The following is a 12,126-nucleotide window of genomic DNA, read 5'->3' on the forward strand; positions in this document are numbered from 1 at the left end:
GTAGTTAAACATCTTATTTCACTGTGACTATCTTGTTTTAGCCTTTACAACATTCAGAGGTTACATTATTTTAGTAGTTACCTTATTTCAGCAGTGGAACATCTTATTTCACAGTGACTATCTTGTTTTAGCCATTACTACATTAAGAGTTTACCTTATTTTAGTTGTATCCTTATTTCAGCAGTTAAACATCTTATTTCACTGTGACTATCTTGTTTTAGCCATTACTACATTCAGAAGTTACCTTATTTTAGACATTACCATGTTTCACCGGTTACCTTATTTCAGAGGTGAAATTCTTTTATCGAGTAGCTTAAATAAGCGGTTACACCTTTTCAGCAGTCAAATAATTTACTTTAGCAGTTAAACATCCTATTTAAGCTCTTACCATATTTCAGAGGGTTTATTATTTTAGCAGTTATCATATTTTAGCATCGTATTTAAACATAAATAATGTTTAAGTGGTTTGATAAATTCAGTGATAGTTTAGCGACAAACGTTTGCTTCAAAAGTTAATTTCATTTTAGCAGAAACACAACGTTCTGGGGTTCTCTTCATAAATGATGTTTGGACCGATATTGAAATGCAATTTCATAAGAACATGAATAACAATTTAAAACTTTGTAACCGGAATGTGTAGACGCACTTAAAATGTATGACTGTGCAAACAACCATGGAACACTGGCATATAATGGTGCTATGTACTGATCAGGGTATGTTGATCTAACATATGATTGGTCTAAGTGAAAATTGATTTTCAATGCTGAAGAGCTGGTATCTTTTTATAAATACAGCAGATCTCAAACTAACTCAAATGTGGATGAGTGGAACTACCCACCTAACAAGAACAGTCTCAACCAACAGAGTAATTATTGTTTAATTACACAACTTCAACACCCAGATAGCTCATCCTTCTCTCATGGATCAAATGAGTTCCAGTTAAATGTACCGTATTAATCCAGCAATAAGCCCATGTCCAGTAATAAGCCCATCCATATATATATTGCAGTCCAGTAGAAATGCTAACAAACAATATTTTATTGTCCTTTAAAAGCTCATCTCCTGCCTTGAGTCGTCGGACATTTTGTATATCACCTGGGTTTATTAAAGGATAAATATGGTAAATTCATGGGATATTTTTCTCAAGGTCTAAAAATATGACCGTGTTTTTTTTTAGTAAACCAATATTAGAATTCAACTTGGTAGGGCATATTGGCTTCAGAAATCAATAAGTAACTAAAACCTGATTAAAATTTAACTGATATTTAATGCTTCACCCTGTTTTGTAATTACATAACAAAGAGAACAGACATATTTAAACAATAATCACATATCAATATCAATAAAAGTTCTATTGAATTAAAACTAATTTCTGGTTTAATTTAAAAAGATCACAGTTCAGTCACTATCACAGCCATAGGAACATACAGGATACTGTAAAAATCTGTTTTATATTTTAATGCTCATATTTCTAAGATTTGGTACACATATGTATCTCTTTTTTTCAAGATTGTTCTTCTTATTGACATGGAACATACTGTTAAGGTTAGAACGGATTAATTTTTAAGAAATATGTAAGAAAATAAATTACAAAGCAAATGATATTTGTTGTGTTTTTTTTTTCATAAATATTTTTTTTAAACAAAAATCGCAAAAACTAGAGCCCTGTCAAAAAAAAAGAAACTTTTACAGTATTCAGCAATAGATCACAAACATATGTTTGGCTTCAGAAATTCATTTGTTAAATCAATTTCTGGTTAAATAAAATATGTAAGATTATATTATTATTAACAACACTATGTAAAGCATCACCACCTGACTTAAAATTTTGGCATCAATATTATAGAAAGTATCAAAGATTTATAAATATTAAGGCATCATGGTGGTGAAATGTTGTCCAAGCTGGGATTTCTCTAAAAATAACTCAGTTCAGACATTTTATTCCAAATAGAAGAACTACAACACAAATTCATAAGGACTGTTCCATAATTTATTATACAGGGGAGACTGGACGCACCTGTATAAATATATTACAGGTGGTGGTGTTAAAAGATCTGCCTTCCATTCCTTAATTCAATTGTTTTTAAAATTTTATGGTTGGTGGGGTTTCTGAAAAAGTGCCTCCCACCCCTCCCCTACAGTAAATTCTGGAACAACTCTAAAGATATTTGATGAAATAACTCTTCTGATTAAACATAATTTTTTCCACCAATCAGAATTTTATTTTTACTTTCTTCATAGAACACTTGAAATACCTCAGTGGTTTTTGATTCCTGGACTTTCATGTTTCCTGTCGGATTTGCCCAGATTTTGAGAATCAACTAACTGTATCACTTAGGAAAGTCTCCCATCGGAAATTTTGAAAAAGTTGTCCGAAAATAAAATCCTACAAAAATCACTAATACTTTTTCGGTAATACTGTTTGAAGAAATATAGATTTTTTTTATAAAAATAAATTTTGAAATCAATTTAGTATTACTGTGTATATCACAAAATATGATGGAAGTTTGATTTTCAGTCAGTGTTTTTTTTTAATTTTTAATTTCAACAAATACAGTCAGGCTTCAGTGTACATAGTTAAGCATAAAAAAGAATAATGTAAAATAAAGCACAGCTGAAAAACACAATACAATATCTTTTATTTATATTATAACTTAAAACATTACATACTTTTCTCTCTTTATTTCTCTCTTTTAAACTATCTCACTCGCAAATTCTCCCAGGAAAAATATATATGAAAAGGCCAGTTATCACTCCTTATAAAATATCATTGAATGTAAAAGTTATAAGTAAATGTACACTACAACACAGTCACCAACATGGAAAGAATGCTATTATTTAATGCTTATTCAGTTTCCAAGGAACATTATATACAAGTACAGAAAAGAGAAACATCTTTTCTCAAATCTAAATGTCTAACCTCTTTAAAACCGGAAATCTATCACAGAAAATTACACCATATTCCCATCAAAATTTTGCATTTACTCAAACATTTGGCACTAGACATTAGTATGTCTATATTTTATATTACAAATAACTTCATGTATTAATTTGACGTGTGAAAAAAGGCAGCACTTTCTGATATTAATCTCAATAAAGAAGACGTGGCCCCAGTACAATAGGTGGGCCTCAGTAAATTAGGCATGGCCTCAGTACAGTAGGTGGGCCTCAGTAAGTAGGCATGACTTTAATAATTGTAGGACCTCAATAAATAGGTGTGGTTTCAGTACAATAAGTTTGGCCTCGGTAAAGTAGGTGTGGCCTCAACAAAGTAGGTAGGGCCTCAATAAATAGGTGTGGCTTCAGTACAATAGGTGTGGCCTACATAAAGAAGGCGTGGCCTCAACAAAGTAGGTAGGACCTCAATAAATAGGTGTGACTTCAGTACAATAGGTTTGGCCTCGGTAAAGTAGGTGTGGCCTCAGTAAGTAGGTGTGGCCTTAATATAGTAGTCAGAAATACTTTAACCTCAGTAAAGAAAGAGTTCCCTGTTCCCATACTTGTCTTCCACAAATAGATGCAGCCACAATAAAAGAAGGTAATTTGTTGTTGTGCCAGTAACTTGACCAGGCTTCAGTGAGCCGGAGCCAGTAACGGTTCCTCCAGCGTTGGTACCATTGACTGGGACGGAATAAAGTATTTCTGAGAGGACTTCAGTGTTATCAGGATAGGTTCTTGGAATCGAGAATCAAACTCGTCGATACGGCTACGGAACGGATTGATATACAGTGTTTTCATTGGTAGGTTGATACTGGGAGTGAATCCTGTCAGCTGACCAGGAGGAGGCTGGTTTCCGCGATTTGTTGTGGCCAGTTGCCGATAATCTAGGACAAACAATGAAATACTCATCAAAGAAATATCACACTACAATCATATCTATTTCATTTAATGATATGGGGTTTAATGATACAGAAAGAATGGAGTGCAGGGCAATTCAAATCTTCAACATCAAATTTACTTGGAGTGTAAAAATGATACAGGCCCGAACAGGATTCCAACCACGGACCTACGAATTCCAGGTGGACACTAAAGAGGTGATTGCCCTAATCAAGTTCCATCACACCTGTATCTTATGCCTTCTATAAAAGATCCAGAATATATCTAAATAGGTTCATTCTTTTTAATGAATTAAATATTTAAGTAGTTACTTATTAACAATAACCACCAAATTTACATAGTTTATGATAAAGAAACATTAAATATACAGACAATAGCCCTGAAAGATTTTTTTAAGAACTTAATAAGAAAACTTCTTTAAAATATCTATGATCCACACATCAGGTACTTACCAATATGTAAGTTGGTTTCCCGATGAGGACGGCATTTACTTGTGTGAGTTTCACCAAGACGTACCAGAGCAGGCTTACTGTGAAGAGAAAAAATGGAAATATTTTTTTTAAACCAACAATTTTCAGGAAGTTTTCAGTTAATTTTTAAGCCTTGACTTGATACCATAATTCATTGCAGCAAATATTTCTTATTTCAAAGCTGTTTTTAAAAAAGTAATACTAGTTTAACCCTTTCACCCCTAGGTAACTTTAGTAGACTTTACCATACATTGATCTGGACGAGTCCATTATGGTCTACAGTGGTGAAAGGATTAAAGAATTGACTACTGTTGTATAATAACATTGTTAAAATGCAGAAAGAGGAATCCACTTTTCTGGTACAAGACACAGCCAAACCTTGCATGTGAAGACTTTTAATCTGTGTAGCTTCTTTTTTCACAGCCTATCTTCAACATGGCTAACTTTTAGGTCTGTTAATTATTTTAATGTAGTTTAGATGCGAAATTCTGATCCAGATGATTTTAAGATTGCTTAATTGTTATTTCTCAGTTTATCCATGTGGTGTTACATTGTTCCAACAAAATAGATTTTCTCCGACATTCAGACAGGTTACTTCTGTGTTTTACTATTTATTAACTAAACATGAATTTATGATTAAAAAAAGTGAAAAAATATTATTTATAGCAAAAGTTTGAGCTTTATTTAATATCACTGGTACAGAAAATATTTAATTCATTTTAATTGCAATCTTACTTTCCAAATGACAAATCAGAAGCTTATAAAAATAATGAGTCTTATTTTTTTTAAATCATGTCAACTTAAGAAATAAATTAGATGGTATTGCAGTTTTAAACATAAACAATTTAAGGGTTGCTTACTGTGGGACTTTTGGTAGCACAAGGACCGTGTTTTTGGCCTGTACGACATTGTCCTGGGACCCAGCGCCGCGCTTGCCTCCCTTTCTAAGCCCGTCCACGGCCTTTTCCATCATCATGTCGCAGAAATAGTTCAGGGCATCCATATACGTGGCCGTCTCCACCACCGACACGTCGGGTGGCTTGTCAAAAGTCACTGACAACAGAAACAGGAAATACAGAACAGAATTTTACATGATGACTAAGAAAAGAGTTTGAAAAAGAAATTGGAGTACAATGTAGTTGTGTGCACTCATTTTTTTTTTATCACTGACGTATAATTTCATCAAGTCACAAACATCCCAGGCCAAGTATACATCTCGTCGGTTTCATCTCTGGTCTGGTATAGTCATGTGACAATGCATAGTATATACACAGTATAAACACAGTGTTAAGCATGTACTCTGTCTAATCAAACTGTGCACCTTCTGTCTGTCCAGTTCAGGCCAAGACCCAGAAAACACTAATTCTATTGAGAGAGTTAGTGGTCTGAATATATATAGTACATGTACTTGTGAAAAAATGTTTATATGAATTTAAAAACAAACTTTTTGTGTAATGACGACTTCTTTTTAAGTTAAATGTAATACATTAATATGAAAAGTGAAAGTCAGGGTAGAACAAACATACTGAAGTGTGACAGATGGGCAGACGTCAAAAATGATACGCCCGCCCCTTAGTATCCCAGATAATTTGTGAAACTTCACTCTTACGTAACATCAGTGCATGTGTACCTGTGATGCTTCGACGGCGATCCACGCCCGGGACACGAGGGATAAACTCTGTCCCCTCGGGTAGTGTGGTCACAGTCTCCTGATCATCATCGCCTCCCTAATTATAACATACACAAACTATTTTCAACCAAGTGGATCCTCAATGTTAACACTGGGTTACAACTATTAACCTGCGAAGCATAGAACCTTAATATCACAATTACTGGTTAAATATATCAACATTTCACTGACAGAGCTTTTTAAATTCAGTCCTGTTTTCATTTCCAATTCCAGTAAATTCAGTTTACCGGTAGTTTTTTCCTTCACATTGCCAAACAACAATGCCAAGCAACAATGCCCAACAGTAGTTGGTATTAATTTTGTGATTTAAACCGTAATTTAATATGAAGTGTATTTTTCCTCAGACTTACCACGGATTTCCTCAGGATACTCTTGTTGCCACGTTTCTTGCCATCCCCTCGACTTAGTTTGCCATGAATATTCTGGCCCTTCTTCATCCTCTCTATTGTATCTGTCAGGTGGAGTTTGTACGAAGTCATCCACCTAAAAAAATAAATTTATAATTTCAACATTTTTTTCAACCGTATTTATCCTCCAAAAAGCCCAGGGGCCAATACGAAACCTCCGACTCAAATTAGGACAGTGGGCTTATCACAGGACGAGGAAATAGCATTAGTTGACATTTTTACGGAACAGTTAATATAGTTATAGATGTGAGTGGGCTTATCACCAGTCATAAGGTTATTGTCATATAAATACAGTATTTATGGTTTTATCTTAATAAAATATGAGTTTGAAACTCTTCAAATCCGCCAATAAGAGGATGGCTGGAGTGATTAAGTGACTGTCTGTCACTCAGAATAGCCCCTGACAGGACACGCTCTGTCACTCAGAATAGCCCCTAACAGGACACGCTCTGTCACTTAGAATAGCCCCTGACGGGACACGCTCTGTCACTTAGAAAAGCCCCTGACGGGACACGTTCTGTCACTTAGAATATTTTTCTATTTTCTCAATAAAACACTTTCATTTCAACTACGGTAGATAAACTGAACAGTGGAAATTTTCCCCCTAAATTTAATTTTTACCTTTTTCGCCCTCTATAACATTGGACAGTGAATATTATAATTCGGGCACATTTAACCCTGGGCAAATACAGATTTTATCTGTGAAGGGCGAAAGTTTGAATATATAGACAAAAAAATCCCGGTTTACAGTACCTATTTTAGATAAAAGATGAAAAATGATTAAAATTTGGTTTAGAAATACAATACAGTTTCATGGTAAAGGAGATCACTCTTTACCGACGCTGTAAGTACCTGTCCAGCCACTGCTGTGCCATTTTCCTAAGGTCAGCCTTGCGGTCATCTTCCTCGACATTCCAGATGTCCCAGGAGTCCAGCTCTTTCGGGATGTGTTTGTGTGGGTCCTGGAGACCACTTGCTGACAGACTCTCTGCCACAGTGATCCTGAAACATAATGTTTATGTCGCAAAAGTTGAACATTTGGTTTGGTTTGTTTGTGTTTTAAGTCCCATTAACAGCTATGGTCATTTAAGGATGTGCCAGGTTTTGGTGGTGGAGGAAAGCCAGAGTTCCTGGAGAAAAACCACTGACCTACGGACAGTACCTGGCAATTGCCCCAAGTAGGCCTCGAACCCACGACCCAGTGATGGAGGGCTATTGGAAGCAGATTAACCACTTGGCCACTGCGGCCCCCGGCCCCCTTGAACATTTGGACTCTGCAGCATGATGCGGAAAACAATTATTACAAACTATAGCATAGGGAATAAACTTCCTGCTTTATAATCAGGGGTATGAGGATTAAATCCCCATTGAGTTTTCGTGAAAAAGAAAATTAAATTATTACAAAGGTTTCTTTTGTATACAATTCTATTCATGTACTTCATTCAATTAAGAAATGAAACTCCATGTTAGAAAAATGCCAAAAAAATTGTAACTCTCCATCATTGGAGGAACAAGACACAGGTTGCTAGGACTCTCTACCTTAAAGATAACTTGATAGAATATACACTTACCGTACTTCTTTGTCTCCGTCCAGAAACTGGACCATCAATTCCGTGATGTACTCTTTATCGTACAGACCAAATTTGGTCATGGCTCGCAGCGAGGACAAGATGAAGCTCTTTTGTGACGTTACCAGGCAGGTTGGCGGCTCCTTGCTGTGGTTGAGTATGGCCACCAGGGTCTTGTCGATGGCCGACACGGTGGCTTCAGACATGTCCTCCTGTGTAAACAGCATGGTGAGTGCCTCAGTGATACTCGTCTTCATTGGGTAGTCGGCAAGACGAATCACACGGCTAAGCATCGTAGCAAAGTTTTCTGGGGTCCAAGGTTTCGGTATGCTCTGAGGAAGGGTCAGATATTGATTAAAATAAGTGAAAAATAGAGCAGGGGTTGAAACTCTCATCTGTACTATAAATGTAGATTTGGTATGTGTTTCATATTTCAAGATCATTGACATATATCTGAAAGTTTTCAAGTGTTTAATCACATTTCTAAATTATTTGTCTGCATCATTCAAACCATGGTCAACAAAATAATGTTTGATGCTTGAAAAAGATCTAGTGAAATTAAATGTTTGTGGGACTAGTTTTTGTTAGAAAGTAATTAAGTCTTGAAAAGATACATTACATTTGAAAAACTTTGGATCAGTAAAAAAATATCCTAATACAATACAAAAGTGCTTACCTCAAGACTTGGAAAGAATTTTTCAAACCAAGGTGTGCCGTTGAACTGTGTGATAAAATCAGGCACAGGCGTATCCGGTCTGGGTGGGGTGGGGGTCCTTGCCTTGGGGGTTGGGCCTGCTCTCACCCTCTTCATTGGAGTGGAAGGCGGGGTCTTTTCTACTACCACTGGAGGGGGTGGCGAGGGCGGGAGGGGCTTCTTTACAAAAGGGGGTGGTAAGGGTTTGAACTCTCGTTTAGGTAATGGTGCCGGAGGTCTCGGTTTGACTTCCGCAGGGGAAGGTATAGGTTTGTCTATGTCCAAATCTCTAGGTGACCTTGGAGTTGTAGTAATAGTTGAATCGTCATCATCCTGAGAAATAATAAAATTAGACTGAAGACACACTTACGACTACAATGTAATATGAAAGAACTGTCGTTTTCAATATATACAATGCAAGGTTGTTTTTGTTCGTAAACCAACCAAATAAACTGTTATATATAGATGACATATATAATACTGTATAGCTGGTTATTTACGCAAATCAACAAAACTATAAGATGTGTTTTATAACCTATTTTCACACATCATTGCACTTCATGTATCGATTTTGTATAACCAGGTGCGCACTATTTCATGACAAAATTAGTTATTATATGACCATGTCTCATTTTTACGCTTAATTCAAAATAATGAACAATACGAAAACTCACTGGAGGTGGCTTCGTGAGCCCTTGAAGCTTAGACAAAAGAGAGGTTGGTTCTCTTGATGTCATTGGTGGGGTAGCATTTTTGTCTATCACATGGACGGTGTCCTTCTGGCTGAAGGTGACTTCCTTTGCGTCCTTAGGCCGTATTGGAGGAGGCGAGGGAGTCGGGGGTTCAGAGACGATTGGACTTTCCTCCCGTACCGACTCCTCATCTTCCTTGGAGCCATAGTCGAAGTACATAGGCTCAGGGGTGGCTTCTAGAATCTCTTCTTCTTCCTCTGGTGGAGGCTAAACCAGACGATAACATTTTTTTAGATTTGACATTGGATAACACAACACTTTTTAAGATAAGGGATAGACAATGCAAAGAATGTTTGAAAAGGTCACTTATTGGAGTATAGGAAATAACTTACTTGTAGGGTTATGGACCCTTGATAGTATGTTTTGACTTTCCAATATGAATCTTGGCTTGAAAGCTAGAACATGTTTATTTGACATTTGTTTCCTTCAAATTCAGGGATAAGATGATTTGACTTCTAAAATTTGCTAAACTGCAAGAGTCTACTGAAAGTCTGTATAACAGATAAGAAGTAGAATTAATGACTTAAAATTCTATAAGAAGATGATTCAGGACACTCAATTCTGGGATTTAGTTTAAATCTGATTAAAAGGTATAAACAAGAATTCCACGGGAGTGGATGTGTCGCCTGCTCAGCGCTTTTAGTTTTAGTAAGAAAAGTGTTTTGGCTTGAGTTATCGCGTAAACAGATATGCCAAAACGCAGAAAGTTGAAACTCAACAGAAATACCTGTTATTATATGTCGAACATTATTGTTTCTAGCATTACCGTACAAAATTTAGAAGGAATTGATTAAGAAATAAAAAAGATTTTGCATTTACTACACAATGCCCTTATTTGGCAACTCCGCCAAAAATGCATGTAAACATTTGAAATGTGAACTTGTATGAACTATATTGGTATGCAATATGTGTACCAAGTTTGAGTTCAATCAACCTAACGGAACTCAAGTTGTCGCACGAAAACCTTGTTTCTGACGACGCCGACAAAGTAATACCTATATATCGCCTCGCGTTGCAGGCGACACAAAAAGGTATCTTTGATATTTCATTTTCATTTTCATTCCTATCCTTACTCTTTGCTCTTTTTCAAAGAAGGAAAAGAAACTGGAGCCTCATGATAAGGAATAAATCATGAAATTCATATGAATATATAGTTAGTACCCAGTACTTACAGATACATATTGAGTGCCAGCAATCTCGGCCAGTTGTCTTGCAGTTAGGGCAGGGGGCTGCCAACGGTCCTCCTTTTTCGGGGGTGGGGGCGGTGGTGGTGGCCACAGAATTTTGACCATGACAGAGTTTGGCACAAAGCCAGTGGCATTGAGAACAGGGTAGGCAGGTTGTAAAGGTGTGGAAGTTGGCTCCCTCGACAGACGCGGTAGCGATGTAGAATGCACGCTCGACACTTTGGACGGCTCCCGGGAGAAGTGCACAACCTTTTCCTTCTTTGCATCAGATGGTGTTGGAGATTCATGTTGAACCTCCGGAGATGGGGCTTTTGCTACAGGTGTCTCTGGTTTTGTCTGTGGAACAGGGGTAGTCAACTCTGAAACAACCGGTGGCTGTTCCTTCGTAATGGCTTGTATGAGTTCTGTTGTAGGTTTGACCATAGACACCTCTCTTGACATTCGAGAACTGACCGCTCTGGACGCAGGGGGGAAAAAGCCTGTGGGTTCTTTTTCCGGTTGAAAAGGTTCTTGCACTAGAGAAAAATTATTTACAAAAAGTCAGAATATTTAACAGGTTACATATATATATATATATATATGATAATGTCAAAAAAACCAATACACGAATCTTCTTTGTTCTCTGCATGTGAAAATTCTGACTAAAAAGTAATACATATACCATAAATGACTTAATGAAGTTACCCCCAGAAATTTTCAAAATGCTATCATTAAATTTTGTATTTCTTCTGTTCTGGAATTTATGATTTTCAGAAATTGTCTGGTTGGTTTAATAAAACAACATTTGCCACCAAAACTGCACTGTCATTCAATCCTGACAACAAAGCTAAATTAGAACATTATCTGCTGACTTAGTGATTCATGCAATATTTCAAAATGACAGAAATGCTTCATTTAGGACATCCCTGTCCCTCTCACTGTAGTATTTCACAGTGGGCTGAGCCAGGGAGCTGCCTTTGTTCACGTAGCTCAGTTAGTTATTGCGATACAATTAATGTTTGTATTCATACTGGTGAGAATCTAGAAATATTCCTAGACATATGTACAGACTCTTTGTGGGACGCCATCTTGTGTGCCACTTTGCCTTATATCTTCAAACCAATAATCAATCTTGCTAACTGACACATGCCATAATCGGGCACACACTTATATATGGAACATAATCAAGCAGTGGTGCCACTAGCAACCAGCATGACTGGCATACCACAATCAAGTTCGCCCCTTACAAGTAGTGGTACCACCAGCAACCAGCATGACTGGCATACCACAATCAAGTTCGCCCCTTACAAGTAGTGGTGCCACCAGCAACCAGCATGACTGGCATACCACAATCAAGTTCGCCCTTACAAGTAGTGGTACCACCAGCAACCAGCATGACTGGCATACCACAATCAAGTTCGCCCTTTACAAGTAGTGGTGCCACCAGCAACCAGCATGACTGGCATACCACAATCAAGTTCGCCCCTTACAAGTAGTGGTACCACCAGCAACCAGCATGACTGGCATATCACAATCAAGTTC

The 12,126-nt window shown here is 36.9% G+C and overlaps 1 protein-coding gene across 1 annotated transcript in view; it reads right to left on the reverse strand.

Annotated features, from left to right (window-relative positions):
* Window positions 1–228: 228 nt before the first annotated feature.
* The window catches only part of LOC110448457 (WD repeat-containing protein 97-like), a 40,453-nt gene continuing 28,555 nt past the window's right edge, over window positions 229–12,126 (reverse strand). Inside the window, exons 18-28 of the mRNA XM_021494721.1 lie at window positions 11,832–11,947; window positions 10,591–11,120; window positions 9,341–9,625; window positions 8,649–8,999; window positions 7,976–8,304; window positions 7,257–7,406; window positions 6,348–6,480; window positions 5,938–6,034; window positions 5,168–5,360; window positions 4,290–4,366; window positions 229–3,824 (exon numbers count right to left, since the gene is read on the reverse strand). Of these exons, the coding sequence (XP_021350396.1) occupies window positions 3,574–3,824; window positions 4,290–4,366; window positions 5,168–5,360; window positions 5,938–6,034; window positions 6,348–6,480; window positions 7,257–7,406; window positions 7,976–8,304; window positions 8,649–8,999; window positions 9,341–9,625; window positions 10,591–11,120; window positions 11,832–11,947 (2,512 nt within the window). The 3' untranslated portion in view covers window positions 229–3,573. The remainder of the gene's footprint in view (window positions 3,825–4,289; window positions 4,367–5,167; window positions 5,361–5,937; window positions 6,035–6,347; window positions 6,481–7,256; window positions 7,407–7,975; window positions 8,305–8,648; window positions 9,000–9,340; window positions 9,626–10,590; window positions 11,121–11,831; window positions 11,948–12,126) is intronic.

The sequence above is a fragment of the Mizuhopecten yessoensis genome, unplaced genomic scaffold (genome assembly GCF_002113885.1).
Source record: "Mizuhopecten yessoensis strain PY_sf001 unplaced genomic scaffold, ASM211388v2 scaffold419, whole genome shotgun sequence".
NCBI lineage: Eukaryota > Metazoa > Mollusca > Bivalvia > Pectinida > Pectinidae > Mizuhopecten > Mizuhopecten yessoensis.